This window comes from Octopus bimaculoides, chromosome 12, assembly GCF_046866305.1.
Source record: "Octopus bimaculoides isolate indiv1 chromosome 12, ASM4686630v1, whole genome shotgun sequence".
NCBI classification, from domain to species: Eukaryota; Metazoa; Mollusca; class Cephalopoda; order Octopoda; family Octopodidae; genus Octopus; species Octopus bimaculoides.
The window spans coordinates 27,454,618-27,482,567 of record NC_142939.1 but is presented as its reverse complement, the minus strand read 5'-3'; the positions used below and the strand labels follow the sequence as shown (position 1 = coordinate 27,482,567).

Here is a 27,950-nt window from a genome sequence, read left to right as displayed (position 1 = left end):
TGTGTTTTAAAACCTTATCATCGACATTTCACTGTTGCATCCACTTCGGTTTTAATTCGTCATTTAGACGAAAATGAAACTTTCAACATTTAAATCCTGTCAGGGCTCTTTTACTTGTTTCAGTCATTTGACTGCAGCCATGCTGGAGCACCGCCTTTAGTCGAGCATATCGACCCCAGGACTTATTCTTTGTAAGCCTAGTATTTATCCTATCGGTCTCTTTTGCCGAACCGCTAAGTTACGGGGACGTAAACACACCAGTATCGGTTGTCAATCGATGTTGGGGGGACAAACACAGACACACAAACGTACACACGCTCATACATATATATATATATATATATATATATACATATATACGATGGGCTTCTTTCAGTTTCCGTCTACCAAATCCACTCACAAGGCTTTGGTCGGCCCGAGGCTATAGTAGAAAACACTTGCCCAAGGTGCCACGCAGTGGGACTGAACCCGGAACCATGTGGTTTGTAAGCAAGCTACTTACCACACAGCCATTCCTACGCCTATGTAATTTTTTCTTCACTTTTCACAAACAACTTATTGGTTTGCTTTCTCTTTTGCCATTCGGACTGGGTTTTTTTTATATTCCATCTATATAAGCTAACAAAATCTAAAGATGGAAAACAAAATACATGAAGTGGGGTGGGGGGTAAGAGAAACGATAACGAATTTAGTACAAAATTCGAAATAATTTCTATCTTTCCCTTCACAGTGGAGTCTCATAAAAAGACAAAAACTAAAAGCAAGCAAACAAAAAACACAAACTCCCACGTTCTGAATTTACAAGGGACAAAAGATGTCAAGGAGTGATATATGGGGTGCTGGGTGTTCAAAGGGGTCGTTTCCGTTTTGCATTGGAAGTTAAGATTTAATCAAAAGCTATTTGACAACATCGTGTGCATATATCATAGACGTATTGTACCAACTTTTATGATGCCCCGAATTCATTCTAATTAAACATTAACATATTCTTGTTAGTTTGATTGTCTTTTTGCCTCTTAATGAGGACATGCATTTAGAAAGTATTGTGAACTAATGCTTAAACTAAACAATACTAACAATATTTTAGTGATTCAACATTTTCTATTGAAGTAAACGTAGTATGCACACACCCACACACATAGTTACTATATTTTAACATGCTGTACATCAACTATGCAGCATGTGAATACTTGTGCATCAAGTTTTGTGTGTAATCGTCCTTACAATGCACCTTTAAGAGAAATACAGGGAACAAGACATATTCATTGTATTCGTGGCTCTGTCAAAGGTGTTTGATAATGTAAACAAGAGACTTATGCAGAGTGGCAGAGTGTTCCCAGAAAATTCGGTTGCCCGCCTAACTTCGGGAATTTTCTCTGCTTTTTTATGTACTGATAATGATTCAAGTTATTGTTGAAAATCTCTGCATTGTAAAAATCCTTTCTACTATAGGCACGAGGCCTGAAATTCTTGGGGGAGGGGTATTTGTCAATTACATCGACCCCAGGGCTCAACTGGTACTCGTTACATCGACTCCAGAAGGATGAAAGGCAAAGTCGACCTCGGCGGAATTTGAACTCAGAACGTAAAGACGGACGAAATGCCACTTCACATTTTGTCCGACGTGCTAACGATTCAGGCAAAGCTTCATTCTGTTTCCTATATTATTTAATATGGTCTCTGTTTATGTGACCACTGTGATATAGAAAGATGAAAAGAATTGTGAGAGTCCCTATTTAAATTCTGTCCTGTTTGGAACCGTTTTATCATCAGAAGGTTGCTTTATAAACCATGCTACGACAGCTCAGCTCACTGACTAAAAGCTCCCTGAGCTATCGTCTCGGCAGCTGTTAATAGCTTACAAAAGAATGGGACTGACTTGATAGCAGAAAAATGAAGTTGTCTGTCAGTAGCGCACTAGATCTACCTCTCCCTTCCCTACTCTCTCAATACAGTAGCACTGACTAATTACCTCTTCCAACTTAGATACCCTTGCAGCAAAATTTTTACTGACTGGGTGAGAAGGTTATAAATTGTATCAGAGACGTCTTTATCTTTATATCCTTTAGAGAGATAAAAAAAATAATAAAAAAAACGAGGCTTACTACACAATCATCTCACCCTCCGTACCAGAGTTTCAGCTACGCAGAATTTTGTGTTTCCATTGTCCAAAGCAGACTTTCTGAAGTTCTTTTAGGTCCAATGTCTCCGTTAGATTCTTTCAGTCACCTGTCAAGATTCGATTATGCATACCGAAATTTTCTGTTGAATCAAAACAAGTACTATTGAATCCACACTGTACCAGTCGTCGACTAAGATGGTTTGATTATGTAGTATACATGTTTGACTTGTATCTCTCTCATATGGCTTTCTGCAGCTATTACCTGGCACGTTGGCCAAAGAAGTAATTCAAAGGTTAGTTGAAGTCCACGTGAAGAGGAACAACAAGCAATTAAGAGTGAAAAACGTCATTACCTTCTGTTCTTAATGATGTTTCATACAAAGATGTATATCAAGGCTTGAAATATACAGTAAATAAAGATTCTTAAGTGAAAGAATAAGTCATCATTTGATGTGGTGGACAATCATTTTATCAAGATGACTAATAAAATGTTGTGTGGATTTAACTCTATTGATTACACACACTATTATACATTATATATACGTTTGACCATATGTCTACGTATACATGTATATTTCAGCACTTTTTATTTTTTAGAAGTGGGGAATAATTGTGTTGTGTTACATTTAATTTAATTAGAAATAACCCCTAAAGATTTGGTTTCATATAAGAAGGTTCTTCTTTTGCCTCTACTTCACTGAATACAGGTGTATACATGTATATGTATGTGTTATATATATATGTCCTCCTGGCTTTTACAATACCTTATACATGTATTAATGTCTGAAAGCGTTAAGATTAATGGTATAGAAATTGAGAGTAAAGTTTAGTGAAAATATTTCAACAAAAGGAATAGATTATTTTCTTGTATCAAACCAATTTGTTAGTCATACAACATTAAAGTTTACAGTCTCAGTGTTTCTTCAATTTTTCGTAAACTGTTCATTGTAGCGAAAAAATATTTCGACTAATGTTCTCTTAAACATGAAGCCTTTTGCCTAAAACTACTTGCAATACATTTCTGAGCATAGGAAAATAGTTCCTCTCCTTAGGCTGAACAGAGATTATAGAAAATAATGCATGTGTGTAGGACCAAATACACACATACAAAAACAGACAAACATCCAAAACTCACAAACAAAATCATACATCAAATAGTGAATGCATGTGCACAAGTATGCAGACAAAACACGATAACAGGCATACATACATACATACACAGAAGACTGAGACAAACATACTCTAAAGAATATAGCATTTTTTTTTTTTTGGATGAACACTATCTTAGCATGCAATTAAATTATAAATGAATTTTAAAGACAGGAAAATGATAGTCTCAGATTTAGTGATATCTTTGTTATTTCCTTTTACAGCAGGCCCTTGAAATACAAATAAAAATTTTAACAAAAAAATGATGTATCTGTTACAAATAATCCCTTCTACTAAAGACACAAGGTCTGAAAATTTTTTTTTTGGGGGGGGGGAAGGGCTAGTCTATTACATCCACCTAGTGTGTAACTGGTATTTATTTTATTGAAAATGAAAGGATGAAAGACAAACGGACAAAATACCACAAAACATTTTGCCTGGTGTGATAATGATTCTGTCAGCTTGCCACTTCATATCTGTTACAAATAATATAAAATGTATGCTTGAAATAATAAATTTATGCAGGATTACCATAATCCAAATTCAAAGAATTGACCAACAGGTGAATGCTAAAATGAAATAAGCTTTCTGGAGTTCTTTTACATCCCATAAAAAAAAAAACCCTGTTGAAAACTCCAACAGAAATCATTTACTGATGATATGCCTATATGAAGTTTATTACTGCACATATATTGCTAGTGTGTATACGTTTGTGTAAATACATGCAATAATATCCATGTACTTTATATATTTTTATAGGGATATAGTATAGCGAATGTATTGATTCTACTGAGAGAGAGAGCAGATTGTTCAAACTGCATATTCATATATAGTTTATGTATTTTCTAGACTGAATGCCTATTTGCTGTTCTTTCATTCCTGCATAAAGATAAGGGTGAGGTGTCTCTCATTTCTTATTAATTTTGCTTTATCTCAATATTTCTGATATTTTATTGATCCCTGCTCCTACCTATAATGATGAATAATAAATTCATCTTACATATATCACATCTAAATATGTTCATTCCCTTCACAGTAGTTAACTATTCTCATTCTCTGTGGTGGTTTAATGATATTTTCACTAGTAAGTTTGATGTCATATGTTTGAATAATGCGGCATTCAAGTCACATTCACTGTATAACTTGTAGTTCACTACTTTTAAACATTCAGTTTTGCATCAACTTTTTTCTCTCTTTTCCTTTTTATTTGAATGAGCTAATTACCATATTTGATGGCATAAAAGATGCACAGGCATATTACATACAATCTAATTTCAACAGCACATATTCAGGATAAAAAAGTTTTTAGTGCATTAAACCTTTTCTTAGCAATATTTCTGTTGAGATGCTCTGTTTCTTTCAATTAATTTTAAATATAACAAAGAATTTAGTAAAATAACTTAGTAATCATTAAGATTGTGTTAGGAACATAAACTGCGACTAAGGTTTGGTGGAAGATTTTAATTCAGAATTTTTGAAAGCAAAACATTTGTACTACAGAGCCAGAAGTGGTTTCAACTGGGTTGGTATCAAAAGCTTGTATTGAAGGCCTGACTTGAAATATAGGACCTAGGGTAATCTCTTGAGACACTTTTCTTGAAAAAAAAAAAAAGAGTGCGCCTTATATGCCATCAAGTGTGGTAATCCTTTACATTTTACAAATCATGACTACATTGCAACAGAAGTTCAGAAAGATGATTAATAAGATTGTTAGGACTCATTTCAATGTAGAAAATCTACTTTATTGCAATTCCCTTGCTCCTAATGTGCACATGCAGACACTGCTGAATGGAAAGACTTAGCTGATTTCGGATGTAGTCTTATACTACAGGTACTTAACGATTTATTTTTGGTTTGGGGTTTCATATTACATGAAACTGTATACTTTTAATATTTGCAAATGAGGCTTTTTTAATTTTATTGTTTCCAGTTTTAAGCCACTTACACCATTGATAACACTGCAATATATATGTAAAATATGCATGTGGTTACTTAAAAGTTCTGTTAAGATTTTAAAGGTCAAATTCTGTGGTGCAGCATATTCTGTATTCTAGCATTGACCAAGTCCCAATGTTTAAAGAGATTCAACGGTGCACACATACACTCACATTCAATATATATGTAGGTAATATAAATACATGTGATATAAATGTGTGTGTATATATATATATATATTTTATTATATGTATTTATTTTCTCCTAGTTAATAATTAACCCGGACAAAATAAATTGGTTAATAGATACCAGGGTAGCAAAGATCACAAAATAACTGTGGTGTAACTCCTGTTTATGAGGTAGAAACTCCTTGTTATTTTGGGTACTTGAGTAAATATACCTTCTCATGGAATGTATAATTTGTAATCTTTGAAACATATGTTGGAAACAAAAGTATTCAGTTAAAATATGCGTTTTACTCCATTTACTAAATTTATATATATATGTATATATATATATATATATATATATATATAAGCATATATATATGCGCAGGAGTGGCTGTGTGGTAAGTAGCTTGCTTACCAACCACATGGTTCCGGGTTCAGTCCTACTGCGTGGCACCTTGGGCAAGTGTCTTCTACTATGGCCTTGGGCCGACCAAAGCCTTGTGAGTGGATTTGGTGGACGGAAACTGAAAGAAGCCTGTCGTATATATATGTGTGTGTATATGTTTGTGTGTCTGTGTTTGTCCCCGCAACATTGCTTGACAACCGATGCTGGTGTGTTTACGTCCCCGTAACTTAGTGGTTCGGCAAAAGAGACTGATAGAATAAGTACTAGGCTTACAAAGAATAAGTCCTGGGGTCGATTTGCTCAACTAAAAGCAGTGCTCCAGCATGGCCATAGTCAAATCACTGAAACAAGTGAAAGAGTAAAAGAGTACTGTTGTGTCTGGAAGTTGATTGTTACGGCCAGTCAGAGTGACCTTTGCTTTTGAACAGGACTGGCCAACCTGAGGCCCACAGGCTGCATGCGGCCTGCAGACTTTTATCTTGCAGCCCTTTTGATACTTTCTTGAAATGGGTTTATTTAAACAAACGTTTAAAAAATGTTATCAAAAATTAAAGATTGTAATGAAAAGTAAAGAAGAAAAATACTACTGTTTTTCCAACGATAATATTTCATGTTGAATCAGCAATCATTCATTCATTATTGTAATAATAACACGAGAAAGCAAAATTCTTTCAATTCTGTAGGTATACAAGCGACCCTGAAAAAAACTTTGTGATTAAAGTGGCCCGCAGTGTAATTCGAGTTGGCTAGGCCTAGTTTTGCACCTATAAAGTGCTTAGGCAACTTGTCAGACTCAAATGGCTGAAGGCACATAACCTCTTGTGCTTTCAACCATTTGAGTCTGATGAGTTGCCTGTACGGTCAAGTGCTTTATCGGTGCAAAAACCAATGGCTACTCTCTGACTGGCCATAACAATCAACTTCCAAAAAAGATATACTACTGCTTTAATTTTTTAGAGTGTGCTTCTTTTTTGGATATATGAACTACTGATGATATATACATATGATATGCCTAAGGTGATGGGCCTGTTTTGTTCAGCTATTTCTACCATAGAATTGTTTAAAAGAGAGAGTTTATACTTTACTCTTTTACCTAGTAAATGACGTAGATTAAACATTCGGTAGATTTGAATAAATATGATCCACATTTTCTTTTTCATGAGACAAACCAAAAATATATTTTCTAATTCTTCCATTTCATCTGAAGGGTTTATTTAGGGAAGATTTTTTTTGTTATTTTGATTTTTGTCCATGTCCATATTCTTATGTAGCCTAGTTGCATTTTATTATAAAGTAATATAGTATTTTAATGGGCTGCTCAGACTTTATCCCCTTCTGATGGTGGGGTGAGTGTTAAGAGAGTTAACATTACTGCATTTACTGAGCACCAAACCCCGAAACAGTTGTAAAGGATTACCTGTATCCTCCTTTCTGTTATTTGTGAAGTTTGAAAATGAACTTAGCAGATATATTCACCTACCTAAATATGAAGAACTACTACGAAGCATTCCTCTAATGTTTCTCTCTTTTATCTTTGATATTAGAGTATGAACTTTCAGGATTTTTATCTTTCTATGAAGAATTACAATGAACTTTCACTTTCTTGATTTTCCTTTCTGCTTAATTGTATTTATACTTGCTTCTGTATTTTATAAATGCCTTGGTACCATTAATTGCTTGTCCATCTTTTATCTCATTGTACTTTCATTTGCTCAACCAGTACATTGCTTATAGCTAATTTTTGTTTGGCTGGATTCTATTTCCCTTTATTTGAAAGTGGATTTTAGGTATCTTGTCTGTTCTGAGCACTAATTGTCTATATTATGTACCTTTTTGATGTATTCTTACCTATTATATATGTGTGTGTGCATGCATAATGGGTATAGATATGATTGTACACACACATATGTATATATTAACACAAGTGTGGACATGCAGTCAAGAAACTTGTCTTGGATTCAGTTGCATTGAATGACATCTTGGACAAGTATCCTTTACTATAATAACCCCGGGCTGACCAAAACATCCCAGGGCATAGGGAAGTATTACCTTACTTGAAAAGAAGTGAGGGTTGGCACATCTGTATGTGTATATATATTTTTATTTTTGTGTACATGTATCTGTGTGTGTGTGCATTTACATTATATGTTTAGATGTGTGTTTGTCTGTATAATTTTCCTTGTTTTCCGTTTCTCCCTCTTGCTGCACATTATAAATGAATTCTTCCCAAACTTTTGTTCCCAAGTTCCCAATGAGCCTTAGGTGAAATAGAATATATATATTTTTTCAGACTAATATCATTGATTAAATATTTTTCCACTCCCAGATTTATCTTTGAGTTCTAAGTGGCCAGACATAGCTTCTTTTTGAACTTATCTCACTCTGGTGTATCTGTTTGTCTATCACATTACATTGCTAACTGTTCTATACCAACTTATCTCAGGCTAAACCACCTCTTTTGTTTTTCCACGATCACTACACATCTCTCACTCTCCCCTCACACTTTTGCAACCCTCCCACACATCATCTTTCTTTCTATCAACCTTCTGTCTACCCAAGGTCGACTTACCTTTCATCCTTTCTGGGTTGATAAATTAAGTTCCAGTGAAACACTGGAGTCAACCAATCTCCCCCCCCCCCCCCGCAAATTTTAGGCCTTGTGCCTACACCAGAAAGGATTATTATTATTGTTGAGTTTCTCTTCATCACCTCTGTACTGCCAGTTAGCACCTATCCTCCTTAACTTTCCCTTGAATTCATGATTTACTGATAACCCATCTCCTCACCACTACCTTTACCCCCAGTCACCTCTCAGCACTTGTTCATCATTCAGTGTATTGGATCTTCACCATCTCTAACCATTCCACATTGTTTTCATACTGTTGCAACCTCTGCTTGTCTACCTTGTTCTTTTGTTTTTAGGACCCATCCTGACATCTTTCTACTGTCATCTTTACTGCTCTTTCTAGCTTCCACCCTTATTACTCCCAACAACTCTCGTGTAATGCGATTAGCTGACGTGTCCTCGCCACGGCAAGAAAGCTGTTCCGAAGCCCCTTCTTTCATACTTTAATCTCTCATCATCTAGCATAAATATATCTTTCTCTCAGTTGTAGTCCCGCTCAGTTGAAGGGGATCTTGGTCTTGCGAATGACAGGGCGGTTCCATTCGTGCTGGTTGTCACGAAAAAAAAGAAAAAGAAAAAAGAAGCCTTTTACAACTTCGAAAAGTGGTTGCCTTTAGGAAGGGTATTCCGTCGGAGAAACCAGGTCAAAGCAGGAGCACGACGAAGTTTCCGACCCGTCAGATACTGTCACAGCGTCTAATCCATACCAGCATGGAAAACAGACGTTAAAAGATGACACATCCCCGCCTACATAGTTGACGTTATGTTTACAATGTTTGAGTAGACTTAATATCAACTTGTCTCCCAAACATTTTCCGTTCATATCACCGCTTTTGTTGTCCAATATAAATTTTTTTTATTAAAGAGGTTCGGTATGGTTTGAGTGAGGTTGCTACTAATTTTTTTCAAGTTGAGACTGCGTGATGCTGTTTGTTTATATATGTTTGCATGACAATGATACATACCACAGGAATTCGTTTTAAAAGATATTGTAGACAAATCGACATGCTAAATTATTATTATTAGTTAACTAGAAATTTCTCGATATTATCTAACTTAGCCTAGTATAGTATACTAGTTAAATAAACTGAAAATAATTACAATTTGTCAAATAGCAAGTTTTCCCGCCATCACGCTTTTCACTATCAATCCCATAGTTCATTAGTTGTAATATGGCGAGGCCTTAAGTTCTCCAACACCTCCAATTTTGTCCGGGAGAATCGCTCACATTTATTTTAGGATTCTGCTTTCTTCTACAGACGGTAATATTAATCACTTTACATGTTCATAATTGTATATCTTCGTCTATTATTTAAAGCATTTATAGTTAATTTATCCCGTCTTTGTTTTCATCCTCCCATGTGACTTCCAATATAAATAACAAATATTTTGATTTTGCTGAATTATAAGTCCTCTCTGTATATTATTTTTCCTACTGTTGAACTATGATTCAAAGCATTTTATAGACACGTAGCTTGAGTTTATGACGTTGATTACTTTTTTAGGGCATACAATTTTAAAATGATTTAAACACAAGACCACACATTTGTATACATCTGTATTGATTTAGGCCATGTTTCCGAGCAGGCAGTCGAGAAATTTAAAAACTTTTTTTCTTCAATTCTGTTTTTTCTCTCAGTATTTATACTATAAATGTTGTTTCCATTCTGTTGACTATTAAAGAAAAAAATTATTAAAGGAAGAGTTACAGATATTTCAAGTTATACTAAGGGAAACCATTGGAATGAATAAATGTTAATTAGGTGAAATTGATGAGTGCAGTTCCTGAATATTTTTCATTTTTGTAATCATTGAAACTGTCGATGTTATGTAGATGTAAGCTTTTCGTAGAAGTAAATATTTACACTGTCACGAGAACCGGTATTCGTTATTTTATAATCGGGTCATATTGTCAGACAGACAGTAGGGTGGGTACATTAGATGTTTATAGTGTACAAATGTAACAAGTATTTTAATAGTAATTATAATTGATTTAATATTAATACTTTTATTAGGCCAACATTGGGTAACAACTGATATTTAAGGGACAGTTTCGTTAAAATATTGTAATGAGTGTATATATAACAAAAATCTGTTATCTACTTATTGGAGATAATCTGAAGAGGAAGTAGTTTTTAAATTTTTTCTTTTGAACATGCATGGATGTGAATCACATTTCAGCTTTATTTCCTTATTTAGGTTGTAACATAAAATAACAATTTGTTGTTTGCGCCAAGATCAACCCTTATCGAGCAGACATTTAATGAAAAAAATTCCGCCCGTGAAGATCCAGTTTTTTTTCTTCCTGTTATAGTATATAGGACTACATTATCACTACATTACCTATTGTGTCCTTTCATTTTATGATAGCAGGATGTTATTTTATGGAAATTTGGCTGCTACTTCTAGCGCGTTGAATGACCATGTACAGGCTTGTTCGTTTATGTATTGTGGTTTTTCTTGCTGATGTACCAGTACTCATTTACCAGCAAGGAGGGAGCTGGAAGAAACTACTGTCTTATTAACATAGTTTCCAAAATGATGCAATTTGGGGTAAAATGCCCGCACTGAAATATTGTCGAAAACATGGCTACTGTTGAAACTATTTTTCAGCCGACTAACTTGTATGTTAGGTGTCTGCTACCATGGCTAAATAACTACTACTACTACAATTAATGCTACAATCTGAAGTAAGGTAGATCTGTTGTACTGTATTAGGTGAATCGCTATATTGGCACGTTATCCCATTATATATATACACACACACACACACACACACACACTAATATTTTGAGTTCTATTTTCCCTGTTCGCATCAACATTATATATATTTATTGTAGACACCAATCGACTATTATTGGACAAAATGCCTTGTGGTATTTGTTCCAGCTCTTTACGTACTTAGCACAAATTCCTCAGAGGTCAGCTTTGCTTTTCATCCCTCGACTGTCTATAAAATAAAGCCTCAGTTAAGTACTAGGGTCGATGATATTTGCTGACGTCTTCCCCTAAAAATTTGCTGTTCTTGTGCCCAAAATTAGAAAGAATTATTGTTTAGGAGAAAGACATGATTGTCTCACAACTGCACTTTTTTTTTTGACAATGTGAGCTAGTCTTCGTACGTATGACACTATTACCCATTTGGGGGAGTTGCAAAAATCAAAATTCTTCCATAGTAAGGTTTGTTTTTTTAATAACAGTAATAACGTTGTTGAATACATTTCCTCCCACTACATTGTTTTTGCGTGTGATCAGATCAAGTTACTTGATTGATCAAAATAAATCTTTTTGTGAATGATTATATATATATATATATATATATATATATATATATTTAAAATCTTAATTTCGAAGAACCTCAATTGATTTGTAAATATTTTGGGTTTATTTTTTATTTGCTGTTACACTTTTTATTATCATTTGACGTTTCTAACACGTTGGGACTTCCGCCTCTTATCATCTCCTTAGGTCGTGTCTCTTGTTGTTCCGAACACTTAATTTTTCGGCTGTTGCAGTAAGAGCACATGTCAAATGACGTAATAAATGCCAATTTTAATTAGACAAATATCCACTGTTGTCGTTGCAGTTAAACGGATTCAAGTATTTATTGGCTGTTTTTTTTTGTCGTTTGTAACTTTTCTCATCACATTGTGTATCGGTTAAACATATTAAAGAAAGGGAACAAAATCGCTTCAAAGAAATGTCAAAATATTGCTATTAAAAATGTTTCATTTTCATTATTTGTACTCTCTAAGACCTCTTCGCATTTTATTATTTAAGAATGCATGACAGTTTAAGGCATCGGGGGCGGTATTCCAGAGTTGTAGTTCCGGGAAGAATAAATATTAACAATTTTTGCGAAAGATTTGTGGGATTTGGAAATGCGAGGTATATTTTGATATTTCTGTGGCCTTGATGGCATAACTATGTGTGCCCCACCACCTCGCATTTGTATTAAAATGCATAGTTTTAGATATAGTTTTCAACAGATATGTTTCAGATGGTGTAGCTCGCGATTACATCGGAATTTGATGTTAAAAAAAAGGGGTTCAATAAAACTTATATGGAAACAAAGTCGAAGTGTATGAATTATCTAACTCCATCCAGGTTTTTTCCATATCAAATTCCTACATAATCTCCACTATCTCAAGCGAATTTGTAAGAAGTTTCACTAAAAATTATTCATCTTCTAGAAAGTTATGAAAAATCGAGGTGTGTGGATTATCCGAGGCTACTCACCCCATCAAATCTTTCTACTACAAATTCCAATATAACCCTAATCTATACCGTTTAAAATGTATCTCTGGAAAATTTTAAAATTTACCATTTTATTAATTTTTTTTTTTTTACATGTACATTTTCAGCAAGTTATGAGGAAACAAACTCTTATGGTGGTGGAGGGGGCGCGTATCTAGTTATACTGTTTCGGTCACCCGTTTAACCGAGTTCAGGCGATTTAAGATCAGTTGTCAAATGATCTCATGGGTGGAGGTAACGAAGTCTCAGGTTTGGAGGTGAGGGAGAGGTCAAGGATTTTTGGTTATTAGTCATTGGTATGGGTAGGTATAGTATTTTCAATAAATAAAAATGGGTTAAACTTGCTGTGCAAACCAAATTTAAGTTTTTAATTCTATTTTTATTGATTTCAGAAATCTCTAAGTTTTTCTTTTCTTCTGCAAAATGTTAAGACAATCAGCTAATTGTTTTCTGATAAATGATTTTTTCAACACATAAATATTTTTTAACTATTCACGTAAAAACCCATTCTATTTATAAGTTTTCACTACAGAGCTTTAGTATTATTTGTTATATGCAAAACATATTCCGTTTAATAAGCTGCGTAAATATTTTCCCCTTGTACCTTTCACATGGTTTTGTAAGCAACATTTAAGATTTGAATTCATTTGTTTGGTATTTCTTTTTTCATTTCTTCCCTCTTCAAAAATTACTTGAGGTTTGTTATTGCTGTATAAGTTACTTTGAAAAATATATTGCACAAGTTGGTCAAAACAAAATTAAGTTGAACCTCCATTCTTTCATTAAATTTAGAAAAAGCATCAACATGAAAATAGAATTTTAATTTAGTTTTATTCATCAAAAAACTTTTAAATTTTCATTTTTAAAACAAAATATGGCTGAGGAGCGTGAAATAAGAATTGAAAAAATTGGTTATTTTACATATGCATTTATGCTTAGAAATAACGAGTTGTATTTCATAAAGTAATGGAGTTAGTAGGTAAAAAAAAAAAAAAATCAAAAATTAGCATTCAAACTTATATATTTTAAAGACATTTCAGAAAAAAAGATGTTTGTTTCACAAAAATTTAATCAAATTAAAATATTTTTCATTATTTCGATTTAATTTGATGGAAACAATTTAAAAATGTATTTTTTTTATAATAGGTTTGGTAAGGTGGTGATACCATCTGAGTCAAAAATGGCCTCTCAAGGAATGTCATCTAATCAGAGGGCTTCGCAGGAATTTGATACTATTTGGAATAATCTGGAACATATTTCACAGAAGTAAGTTAAAATTTAAGTTCTTCAAATTATATTTGATGTCTATTAGCATATTTGTAGATTTAATGATTTTAATGCATTCATATCTTTTTGTTATTTCTGATTAGATTGATTGTAATATCTTTGCATGTGAATATTTGTGTTATTTATTCTTGGATCTCTATTTTTGTTAACTGCTCTAAAAGTATTAGTCCCCATTCTCCACTGAATCGAAGCTAGTAAAGTTAGATTTAATCTCTTAGCACTTGATTTTCAGGTCTAATGTTTAGTGTATTAGACTTAGGTGTGTGTTGTTTGGGATGTCCTGCCTTTGGTGAAGCTTGTTTCATGCACAAACCTTCAGTTTCATCTCTGGCTCCTCTATTTGTTATTAGACATATATATTTCTTATAGTTATTAAATGCATGTAACCTATATTGGCTAACTAATACGACTCATCAAAATACTTTTTAGCACTCTAACCTGGAGGCATGCTAAAATGGGATAGAGCTATACCAATTTATTTTCTTTTGATGTTAAATAAGTGAGTATAACACAAAACTTAGATTTAAAATAAGACTATAAAAGGAATAAACTATAAGTATTCCATAAAAAAATATCAAGGACATCTTTGTTTCCATCCACCATCTTCTCTGCTTGCTTTACCTGGAATGGTCATGAGGGTAGAATTCTTCTCTATAGGGTCTTATCAGAAGCATCTATCATTACCTCTGTAGAGATACTTCTAAAGCATCTTTGTTTACCAGGTGAGATTCTAAAATGCATCAAAGTTAAAACTAAAACAATGAACATTTGAAAAGAAAGAAACTTTGGTACATAACCATGCTTTTTGTGGTTAGTTTGAATATATAACTTAAATGAATAAAAGATTACATTAAAGTAAATAAAATTTATGTTTTAAAAGATTACAAAGCTTATCTCTAAAAATTTTATTACAGAAAAAAAAAATCTGTAATTTACTAGTATCTTATTCTCAGAAACAGAATTGCTTCTACCAGACCCTCTTTCATAGAATCCCTTAAATCTAGTTTGATGATTTCCAGTACAGAAAATAATCAAATTAGTATTTGTGAAATAAGAAATTTAATGCTTTATATTACTATTTGTATTTTGTTGGAGTCTACATTTTTATGTAGACAACAAGCAACCCAGTAATTGTTTCAAGACTCTGATTCCAACATCCCTGCTTGTAATGTCATTTGATGTTTTGCTTTATCTCTAACAAAGCTACTTATTTCCATTCATCATTTTACATCTACTTTTCCATTGGTTGAAGAGGTTGTTATGGCCCAAGTCCGATCTTGGAATTTCTACCTTCTTAAATGGGTCAAGGATCACATTTCACATATACATAGCATTTTTGATATAGTTTCTATTGCTGGATATCAATTAAGTCAATTTATTTGTAAATATACTCAATGGCACAGGGGATAACTTTGTGGTTCAGAAGTTTGCTTTTCAATTACATACTTTTAGATCTGATTCTTCTCTGAGACACCTAGGGCAAATGTTTTCTGCTATAACTTTGGGTTGAATAATGCCTTGTTGATAAAATTTGGTAAGAAAACCAGTCGTGTGTATATGCATATGTGTGCATATCCCTACATGTTCTTGCATTGACACGACATGGGCAGTAATGACATTCTTTATGTCTTGCCTAAATATAGAAGCCTGGTAACTCAGCAGTTTGACATGTGATGATGGGGAATAAAATACTTTGAGGAAGTAAAGATTTGCTGTAGAACAGTTTCATCCAACTCGTGTCAACATAGATGTAGAAATGATGATGTTTACTACTCTAAGTAATGGGACCATTGTATATTTTACTGCTTCATTCATTCTTGCAGTATACATTTAAAATAACCCATACTACAAAATCTGTAATAAATTGTTCTTGTCTGTGGAGATATCTCAGCTGTGTAATTATGTGATTAACTCCAGCACATTTTACTACCTCTGTAGAGATACTTCTAAATCTGAGGTTTTTAACCCTTTTATGATTCCAGAATGCCAAAAGACTGCCCATTCTGTCCTCATACTCTACACCAAGCTGTCAAAATCATCATACAAATCCTGTTAGGTGTTGCTAGTACAGATTCAAAGATGTCAATAGCTTGGTTTTATCATTCACCAATGGCAGTGGGTGAATAGCATTCATGGCCTATGCCATTTAACTAATTCAGTTCTTGACCAAATTAAATGCAGGTCAGTTTACTGAAAAGACTCGAACTCCTCTACATTTTGAAATATTGTAATAGAAAATTGGTTCGAGGAAAAAAAAGTTGCAATAAATGTGTATTCAAAAATTGTGTAACACTGGTGCAACTTCGGAAGTAGTATAGTTTCCTTATTTCTGTTATTTTTGTTTTAGTTGCACTTCAGTAAAAGATCTCAATGAGAAGAATCTAATTCTGTAAGCCACATCAAAATTGTAGTCAAATTGGAGAGGGAGTAACACTGATACCTTATAGTTAAGCTTTACTGAAATATCTGAGTGAGGAATCTAATAATGAAAACTGCCTCAAAGATTGTGTTGTAGAAAGGAGAAAACTTATGGAGCAAAAAGTGGTCAAATTGGAGGCTGGGCACACAACATAGTTAAGGCTATTTAAATGTATACACATATACATGCACAGTAGGATCCAAATAAAGTAGTGATGGTCTGTATTGGTAATAAGTAAGTATAAACAATTGAAAAGATGAAGAAATTCAGTGTAGATCTGTTGAATACATTCCTCCCTCTTTTTTCTTTTTTAAAAATTTCTTTGGAATTGTGTTTTTGATAATGGTGATAAATGATTTTACGCTCTCAAAATTTCACACAACTCCAAAATTTTTTTTCTTTAGTCTTTAAAAAAATTTGGAAAATTTCATGTGGAAAAGTAAATAATTCAGGAAAAAAAAAATATTTAAAGAATTTCAATTTTTTCAAAATCCATCACTTAAGCTCTCAGCTGTTTGGAATAACCATCTCAACTGACATATTAACATTCTAGTTTTAAACTCAGCCACTCATTTCTGTATGCATAACTGCTGCTTTTAACAGCAGATAAAATGAGGAAGGTCTCAATATGGTCATGTGACATGCCAGAGTTCTGAAAAAAATTTCTTCTCAAAATTTCAGTTTTTCAAACTGGTCCCATACCAGGTTGTTGGTATAACAATACTTACCATGTGTGCATGGATGCCTCTTGAACCAGCAGATGAAGTAAGGGCAGCCTCATTTCATCTGCTGTTTCAACAGCTTGCTTGACATGCTAGAAATAACAAGTGAAGCTCCAGAGAATTTTTTCCTTCAAAAATTTTACCTTTTTATACCACCCTCTCCTCTGCCTTTCAGAATACATTCCACAGAAAAATTGAATGCATTAGCAATAGTCTCCATTCTCCCAATCAACCTACACTGATATATCAGGAGAAGATTTTGGTCCCCACTCCGCTCTGTTTATTCATGAGAAGGTGAAATAGAGTTTGCATCCATATAATTCTGCTGTGTTCACCATTGTGTTGGACAAATTTTTAATGCTTCAAATTGACTTTAAAACCCCAACACAAATAAGAATATCACTCTTGTATCCACATTTTTCCTATTAGTTTTATATGTGGATGATTAGGAAAGAAAAATCATAAGGATTTTGACCATTTATCATCATCTCTTCCATGCGAGCTGACGAGCTAGAGGACTTGGCCAAGCTCCTCTGTCTACTTTGGTATGATGTTCATAGTTGGGTGCCCTTTCTAGCACCAGCCATTTCACAGAGTGGACTGAGTGCTTTTTATATGACCCCATCATTGGTGAGATCTGATTTGGCATGGATTTTATGGGTAGATTCCCTTCCTAACATCAACCACTTTAGAGAGTGGACTGGGTGCTTTTTACATGGCACCAGCACTGGCAAGTTGAAAGAAAATGGTTCCAGAGATCCAGATCCTTACCTCAACCTTTGGTTCCTGTACCTTCACTTATGATGTGATCACGTACATCACATTCTATAGATGTGATGTACGTAAAAATTTGTATTCAGTAGCCATCTTAAATTAGGTCCATCACTGTTCCAGATATATCTCTCTGTCTGTGTGTCATATGAGAGCCCTCTCCCAGCATTATATGAATTGGTTAGCTTTTGTTTTCCAATAAATTGAGAAAAGTGTTCTGGCACAAGGCAGTCTCTTGTTCAAAATTACCTTTCCTAAAAAATTGTCAATGTAAAGTTTGCTAATTGAATGGGAAATGCAAAGATAATATTTAGGTAAGATTTTTTTTTACATTTTTACAAGTTGACTTTGACCCCTATAAAAAAGACTGGGTTCACTTGAAATGGATTAAAAAAAAAAATTATTAATGCCATATTTTTTTTTCATTTTTAGTGAATATGCACAAATTCATGAAAGAGGAATTGCATACGAATTTAGGGAAAATGAGCCTGAACAAACTTCTCTTGAAATTCAATCATTCAGGATTGGCTCAAATGATGAATATCCTGTGAGGAATGATAGCTTAACAGATTTGGTAAGAATTTCTTTTTTTTATTCTAAAATGGAACAGCTGGATGTCATTTCTAATACAGATTCCTTATATAGCTACAATCCTTTCATCTGGAAAGTAGAAGAAATGTGATTATAAGATCTTCATACCTTGAAGCATTGGATTAACAAAATCATTAGCATATCAGACACAAAGCTTTGTGGTGGTTAGTTATGCCCTTTACATTCTTAGTTCAAATTCCTGCTGTGGTTGACTTCACCTTTCATCCTTCTGGGTTTGATAAAGTAAGAACCAATTGAGTATTGGGGATGACATAATTGACTGTCTTCTCTACCCATTTTCTACTCTTGTACATCTGTAAAATAAACATGAATTAGTAACGTAAATCATCATCATAATCATTTAATGTTCGCAGTAAAATGAGTAATAGTAGAAGAGTGTGGTAGGTATCATTAAAGGAGAGAGAGAGAGATGATAGTAAGCCATCTTGTGACATGGTCAGTGGTAGAGTGATGAAAGGTGATGGTTGCGTGGGAATTAATATAGACATGTTTGGTGCCATTCTTTGTTATATTGGGGTCATGGTACAGTGAATAGGAAAGAAGGCAATTGATAATTGGGAGAGTAATAAAGGGGTAGTAGGTGAAGAGTTAAATACAATAGACAAACAACCACCTGGCCAAATATTGTAAAGAATGTTTTAAAATATTTTTTTACTCTCTGAAGATGATGTAATTTGTTTGAACAATTATTTTATTACCTGTTTTTGTTTGTTACCCACCATTTAGTCAAATATAAATGTCGGTTTGGTATATATTTCACCAACCTAGAATGTTAGTGTTTTTCATATATTAACAAAAATATAAAACAATTTTATTTTCCTTGATATTGTTTATAAGACGTTTGTAGCTTTATATATGTATATGAGTTCTAATTGACTTGAAGGAAAGGCTTATCAATGGTATGTTGTGAATTAATTAGTATAATTATACTGAATCAGTCTTCTGAAAGGTCAATTAGCTGTTGTTTTAGTTGTTTAATTTATGTAATTCTAAGTTGAACTTTCTTTTATCATTCTTCTAGCTTGTCACAGGATCATCAAGCTTAGCTCAGTTGGTAAGTTCATTTGGATAATGACAAACTTTTAGATGTATTTTTATGTGGGTTAGTGAAATGTGTGTGTGTGTCTGTGTGTATGTATAAATATATATATATATATATATATATATATATATATATGTATAAAATATATATATATATATATATATATATATATATATATAAGAATTAAATTCTTAAATATACTCAAATACCCTTCATCTACATGTACATATAGATACCTATCTGAGTACATGACGTTGCAAAAGAACATGGACAAAATGATAAACAAGGTACAACAAACAAGCAGGCTACATAGAGAACATATCCTTCATCAGCTGCCACCCACATACATACAAACAGGCAACAGGCACACAACTGGTATCAGATAATGGACAGAGTCAATCTTTATCAGGCAGCTATAACATCCCTGCATTTTTAGTTGCAGCTCAAGTAGTTTACCAGGAAGTCAACCTGAGCACTAATTGTAGCTATTATCTTTTGTCATCAGTTGTAATATTACCTATATATATATATATATATATATATATATATATATATATATTTATATATATACATACATACATACATACACATATATACACAGCCAAGCCAGCATGGAAAACGGATGTTAAATTATGATGATGATATATATTCTTCAACTTTTATAGATTTTTACCACCATCCTTGTAGTTACATTTTGGCTGGGTTAAGTCTAATCCTAGAGTTGTAACTTTTAATTTAATTAAGACAACACCAGATTGCCAAATAAAACTTTTCATTCCTTACTCAATATTGATCAAGGAATGCTATCTAAAATTTTGTGCTTATTGTTTATAAACATGTTTGCCTCAGAGCTTCTGCTTCCAACTCTTAACCTGCTCTTATTTTCTAACAACAAATAGTGTTGCTGTTCAGTCTTTCCATATTTGCCTTTAATGTGTTGTACCATTACAAATATAATTTGTTCATATATTGATCAAGTTACCTGGGAAACAGTTTGCCTGCCTTTTCAAATGACCCAATAATTCAAGCTGTAACCCTTAGATAACTTCTGGCTTATGTTAGAAATCCTTTTTTTAAATTTCTGTATTAGTATAAATATTAAATGATCTATAGATCTCCCTCTTTTGAGAAGTAAGAATATTGTTTTGTAGTTACTAGACTGATGTTAATTCTTCACTGAGAGCTGCCTTATACAAGAAACACTAAGAGTATACTAGGTTACTCATAAAAAACTAGTCACCTATATACATTTAAAAAAAAAATTCTCATTTTATGAAATTCCTTTACTTCTTCAAATCATACTTAAAATTATTGCTTTATTCCTTGGTGTTTGTCCTTGTTCTTAAATTCTAGACATTTTATTTTTCATTCTTGAGTTCCACATAGTTTGTTTATGTTAACAGAGTAAATTTATGTAACTTAGAAGAATGTTAAACCTGGCATTGTTGTGGAGTTTAGAACTCTGCTTTTTAACTATGTCGTTAGGAGTTCAATGTCATTGCGTGGTACCTTGGGCAGGTGTCTTTTAATTATAAGTCTTGGTTCAACCAAGGCCTTGTGTGTGAAATTTGGTTGATGGAAACTGTGTAGAAGCTTGTTAGAGGAATTGTTTTTGTTCTTTTAATAGTTTACTCTGTTGCAAATATTTAGGTCAGTTTTCTGGTTTGAGGATAACCAAATTCTATCCTTCCACCAGTCACAGGATACCAAAATGGCACATAAATGGAGCCCTTCTATTCCTCTGAGTAAGCCATGTAAAATGGCAAAACTTATTCCTTCACAATTACTTTCAGGTCACTGTTCATCAAAAATGTACAATATTAAATCTCAATACATAGTTGCAGGTGTGGCTGTGTGGTAAGAAGTTTGCTTCCTAACCATATGGTTCTGGGTTCAGTCCTACTACTTGGCATCTTGGGCAAGTGTCTTCTATGATAGCCTTGGACTAATCAAAGCCTTGTGGGTAGATGTGGTAGACAGAAACTGAAAGCAGTTCATCGTGTGTGCGCGTGTCCAACTCATGCCAACATGGAGAATGATGATGATATGTGTTAGCATCACTACTTGACAACCGATGTTGGTGTGTTTACATTCCCATAATTTAGTGGTTTGGCGAAAGTAACTGGTAGAATAAGTACCAAGCTGAAAAAAATGGAAAATACTGGGGTTGATTTGTTCAACTAAAAATTCTTCAAGGTGGTGTCTCAGCATGGCTGCATTCTCCTGAGTGAAACAAAGATATTTCTAGTTGAGAGGAAAGGGATGTGTCAAGTATTGCTTTCAAACTTGTAGTTTGTGAGATCAAATCTGCTGTAAGCCCTTCATTGTGTTTTTATGCAGGACACTTATTTTGTTCACCTACTTGTTTTTGTTTAGCTCTGTATCAACAATGACTTAACAATCTTATGATTAGAGGCATTTCAGCTCTGACCATCGTCTTTTAAGTTATCTCTGACTACATGGTCTAACATGTCCTTCCTTGACCTGTTTGTAAATAGGGACAAGACTCAGTGACGCTTTGACAATAACTTATTTGAAAGATGTTTTTTTCCTGCTTTTTGCCATGAAATCAACCACCACTTTTTTGAACCTCTTTACAAATTAAGATTCATTTTGCAAGGTTAAAAACTGAACTCCATATACAATTTCAGGAAAAAAAGACAAAAAGAATTGGAAACAGTAAATCATTCTGTTTTACTGTCTTTACATTTTTCTCTACTTTCAGAATGATTAATATTAAGACTAAAATTTTTGTTTTATTTTGGATAAAATATATGTAAAATCTTTTGTTTTTGCTCTTGTCATTGTTGACATAAACAACTTGTCTACACTAAATTTATATCTTTTAAATAACATGAATTATCTTGTTATATCAGTGAAAATTGTTTATATACTTATAGACCTACTATTTTCTCTTGGGAAATATGAATCTTTGTTTCATGTTGAATAATAGATCTGATTTCTCATCTTCTATGTTAGTCATATAAAATCTTATTCAATAAGTTTGCTAAAAATTATTTTGCCAAGATATTTTCTTAGATTTCTCTTGGCATTCATTCACTGTGCGTGTGTGTATGTACATCTTTTTTCTTACGGTAACCATTTCGTTTTGTTTTGTACTTAAGTGATTATGTCCTTTGGTATCTGGCTACTTCTATAATTCTACAGAAACTCCAGTACATTGTGCTGATATTTATTTAGCATAGGTAAAAATAATGATTTTACTAAAGGCAAATGATGAAAAGAAATTCTCTTTCTTTCACTTTTCAATATTTCCTTTTAATGTGTCTTTTATTCGTAATCCAAAGATAGCAAATCACTATGAATGCTTATCATTTACAACATCGTCTACTGTCTCTTTTCTAACAAGACAAAATCTTTTCTATTGTTGGAATATTAGCATCATTGGAAATGAGACTTTTATCTTTTGAAGGAGCCATTTGCCTATTATCTATATAACTTAGCTTAGCTTATGCACGTCATTAAAAGCTCACTTGTATGACACCAAACCTAAATTATCTTCTAATGTAGATTATAAATGCTTATAAAAATCAATCTTATATTTTTATGTCTGGCCATTCTTATTGTATGTTACTACTGTCTTATTTTTTTTTTGTACGTTCTTTATGTTTGTTCTCGGAATTCTTTGTTGACATATTTGCATTGCTTTTAGTCAGCAAACCAGAAACATAGATCTCTAATTCAGCAATTTGTTATTTTCATACACATTTTGATTTCTATTATATGTGTAAGTGGCTTATATTTGCTAATAATCTTCTTTCAGATGGTTATTCTATTGTATTTATTTGGCTGTTAAATATACGTCTTTATAATACTTTTGTATTATCTATTATAATTAGGATACATGAATAGATATTTAAAGTGGCATGTTGTACAGATAAATTAATAGAATAGTTTAATTTATCTCAGAAGTTTTAACTATTTTATGGGACATATTCTCATAAGAATCCCAGTTTGGACTAAATTATTTAATTAAAAAGTAATTAACTTCATATATTATTTTTTTCTTAATGTAAATGTCCTCACTGTTATTATGTAGAAATTTCTTTGGTAAAGATTTATGTTAATGCAAAAGAAACCTTATATCCTATTTCTATTACCTAATTTATAGAATTTGCAAGATGTTGATGTTTCTTAATTAAAAATACGCATGCATATGCATATGCACACGCACACACACACATTGAGTAATGTCTATTCAGAGCTCAGGTTTTTAAGTGACCATTCCATCTTTTTAAAGTCATCGACAACTGTTGTACTTTTTTCAGAAAGGTAGGATGTGATTTAATGGAGATTTGGCTACTATTTCTGGCAAGTCAAGCTGTCATGTAGAGGGTTCCTTGGTCATAAATATTTGATTTATATTCTACATAAGGAAAATATTAGTAATTTCTTATGAACAATATATGTTTGAATTTCAGTATAGAAAAAGTATTAGATGGCTTGTGGTGTATTGAAACTGAGAATTATCTGAGGGAAGTGTGTATGTGTGTTACTTGGTGTTAGGAAGGGCATTCAAAGCAGACATTGGAACTTGGCATAGTCTTCTGGCTCACCATCTCCTGTAAAACTCTCCAACCCTTGCCAGCATGGATATTAACTGATGATGATGAATGGGGGGATCATTTTAAATAATCCTGTGGTTGACTTCTATGTCTCTCTGCATATCAAATTTTTTTATTTCGTTTTGAATATCATGAAGTTTTTCAAATTTTACATCTAGGTGTATTAAATTTTGCTACTTAATGCTTGTTTAACATCACCTATCTTCCCATAATTTTGTTATTTGGCAGTATGAATTTATTGCTAGAGAACATAAGAGGCAAAATGGCAGAATCTTTAGCACACTTGGCAAAATGCCAAGCGGCATTTTGTTTATCTTAAGTTATGAGTTCAAATTCCGCTGAGGCCAACCTTGCCATATATCCTTTTGGGGTTGATAAAATAAGTACCAGCTGAACACTGGAGCCAATGTAATCAATTATCTCCTCCCCCTGAAATTGCTAGCCTTGTGCCAAAATTTGAAACCAATATTAACCCTTTCGTTACTGTATTTATTTTGAGATGCTCTGTGTTTCTTTCAGTTACTTTAAATAAAACAAAGAATTTAGTAAAATAACTTAGTTATCATTAAGCTAGTGTTAGGAATATAAATTGTGACTAAGGTTTTGTGGAACTTAGGAAAACAAGACATTTGTACCCAAAGCCAGAGCCGGTTTCAGCTGGGTTGGTAACGAAAGGGTTAAACAATCACTAAACATTAATTAATTACACTTTATTTGTAGAGTATGTGGGTATCATGCATTACTATCTTTATGATATTCTACAAAGGGACTTTAAATTCTTTTGTTCTTTTGTAAATTTCTTCTCTGAAACTGTAAGCTGCCTGTGTGTATTTAGTTAATTGAATACACAATAAAAAATGTTCAACACTTTTAAGAGGTCATTGGCTTGATTCTGATTGTAAGCAGAACTGGATTAAACTGGAAGTGGCTAACTTGAAAGCTTACCACTAAAATTGGATTAAAATTTCAGTAGTACGATACATTATAATGATTAATATACTTAAACATTCTACTGGAGAAAACGTTAATGATTAAATGATTTTGAACTACTTTCTAAATACGACTAGCAAATACTTTTCATTGTTAAAATAGCTGTTGGTAGTTAACGAAACCTTTTAATTTAGGTAACTAAGCTGTCTGCTTTGGTTTCTGTGTAAGGCCACAGTGACAGGTATAGCAAAAGAAAATCCCCCTGTTATTTGAACTATTGTACTATCTCTTGATTGGCATTTAAATTTGGAGATTTGTTGTTCATCTACTTCATGTCACATTAACTAGAAATATGTACTGGCTCAGATTAAACATGAATATTCCAATATGGTGGTTAACAAGTATTATGCATATTTAGTTGTAAAAACATCTCTTATGAAATAAAAAAATGCACGTTAATAATGTTACAGAAAAATCAATGTTAGCTTTCTGCTGATATAGCATATTTAAGTAAATTACTATAACATGTACACAAATGTACAATTTATTTTAAACATGTACTCTGTTATTGACACCAATGGCCGTTGTTAAGGAGACCCTAGCCAGATTTACTTGAGTAGTAGAGGCATGAAGCTAGTTAAGTGAACTCTTTAGGAACAGCTCACAAGTCTAACAAGCCATTTGAATTCATGGGTTGTAAGCCAATAATTCAATATTTCATTCAATCAACTACAATGACCACAGAAACAACAACAAAAATGCTATCGTGTTACGTAAATTAATACTTGATGAATTTTAATATCTTGTTTTCCATGTTGGTATTAGTAGAGGGTTTGCAAACAATCTTTCTCCATGTTCCTCTAAGCTATGCTATGTACAGCTCAGTGTTTTCACATCTGGCCTAATTATTTTTTCCCACCGCTTTATATTTAGACTATTTTTGCAGTATTTCCTTCCACAATGGATAATATAGATCTTTTTTTCTCCTGAATTCTCTCTCCTGCGTACCTTGAGCAATCCTTTTGGATATCTGGTTATTTTTTTTTACTCAATTTCATAACATGGTTTCATAGAAAGAATACTTCATTTTTAACTTGGTTAATATTCCTGGAACTTTTTCTAGCCCTCTTTAGGATTAGCTCAGAAATATTAACATTCCTTTTTTTTAATGATTTTTAATTTTTGTTAATTAGTAACTTGCTTCTAGTTGGAAAGTGATCTGCCTTAATTATGTCTTCATTCAAAACAGCATCAAATTTGCTAACTACATCAATGAATTGACAGCACCTAAGGCATTGAGTCTCTAATATACTATCAGAGATCTGATTTCATTTTTTTTTGTGTTTCTGTATTGAGTTCCTTTTATACTTCCAAGACTACAAAACTACTGCTGTTTAGGTCTCTTACTAATTAGTACCTAAATCTTGGCCATGTTCACTTTTGAGGTGTTTGAATACATAAATATGTATATAGCATTTTGTCTAGGTTGAAAGTTTGTTAATGAATTAAAAAACTTGAAGCAAAATCAGACAATAGTTTAGATAAATGGACTTATTTCTTTGTATGTTTGTTATTTTATTGTGATTTATTTTTCCTATGAGTGTTATGTTCCCAGATATTTGAAAATGAGAAGATAGACTGGATAAGTGGAGATGGAAATAAGTGTTGTAATATAATATTGGTTTCAAATTTTGGCACAAGGCTAGCAACTTTGGGAAGGGGTTAAGCTGGTTACATCAATCCCAGTGCTCTACTCGTACTTATTTTATCGACCCCCAAAAGGATGAAAGGCAAAGTCATCATCGGCAGAATTTGAACTCAGAATGTGCTGACAGACAAACTGTCACTAGGCCCGGTGTGCTAATGATTCTGCCAGCTCGCCACCTTGTGATGTAATATTGAAACATGAATTCATATACAAATATCTGTCTTCAGATGAGTGAATTTAGATATTGCTGATCAGTCTCTAAAAATAACAGACAAATCTCTCAAATCATACATTGCTGTCTTAAAGAAGGAAGACCATATTTGATAATGTTCTTTATAGACTGTCTGAAAAAAAAAGAAAGATAGTATGTTCTTGGTTAGAACTTCTTTGATCATAGTTAAGCTACAACGTTTACAGCAACTACTATTCTTTTCTTTTAAATAAAACTAATTTCAATGATTTGAGAGACGATGTCTTCTGCATCTGGCATAGACTATGAGACAACAGTACAAGATCATCTGTGTAAACAAGGTGTTTCAAGCTGTTTGAATTCAAGACCATTGAATTCCACTTCTCCTGACTGCTGTGATGTTCTTTATAATGTAATTGATACTGTCAAGAACAACAAAGAGGTTGAGACAGTTTGGTAGACTGCAGTTTTCACTGAGATTCCTTAACCATTTTCCCTTATGGAGAACTTTGTAGGATATTCATTCAAGCTTTATGTGCCTGGGTTGGATCATCAACCAGACAAGTGATACTATTACTGATGTTAAAGCCAATATTGGCAAAGTGTGCATTCCTTCTGCTGAATAATATTTGGAAGTTGAGGCTCATCCCAGGGACACTAAGATCTGCAGTTCAAGTGTGAAGTCAGTTCCATTGTATGGGGCTAACATGTTGAGATATTTGGAAGTTGCCTGGAATCCATTGGAAATCAGCAACATAGTTTTTTGGGGAGCAAACTTAATAGACCTCCATTGATGTAGAGATCAAATGGATAAGTGGCATTAGAATGCACATGCCCTTAGGGGACTCCAGCACAACTTTGCCTTGCAGATCCTCAGATAAAACTCCTAGGGTACAAGTGAGGAAGGTCAAAGAACTCCCTAGTGATGTGACCGGGAAGAGGAAAGGAGATCTGGTTGGAGCTGGGAGCAGTTGGACAGGAAGACCAGGGAAAATTGTTAAGGTTCTGAGTGAGAGAA

General features: G+C 33.2%; 1 protein-coding gene across 8 annotated transcripts in view; it reads left to right on the top strand.

Moving 5' to 3' along the window:
* The window catches only part of LOC106879726 (tumor protein 63), a 287,201-nt gene that overhangs the window by 195,272 nt on the left and 63,979 nt on the right, over positions 1–27,950 (top strand). For 2 of the 8 annotated variants that reach the window (XM_052972114.2, XM_052972116.2), the window contains 3 exons: positions 13,812–13,931; positions 18,297–18,438; positions 19,498–19,530. In XM_052972114.2, coding sequence (XP_052828074.1) covers positions 13,812–13,931; positions 18,297–18,438; positions 19,498–19,530 — 295 coding nt within the window. Of the gene's footprint in view, positions 1–9,532; positions 9,671–10,735; positions 11,584–12,943; positions 12,968–13,187; positions 13,363–13,811; positions 13,932–18,296; positions 18,439–19,497; positions 19,531–27,950 lie in introns of those variants that run through there. The other 6 variants (XM_052972115.2, XM_089360882.1, XM_089360884.1 and 3 more) reach the window with 6 other exon arrangements.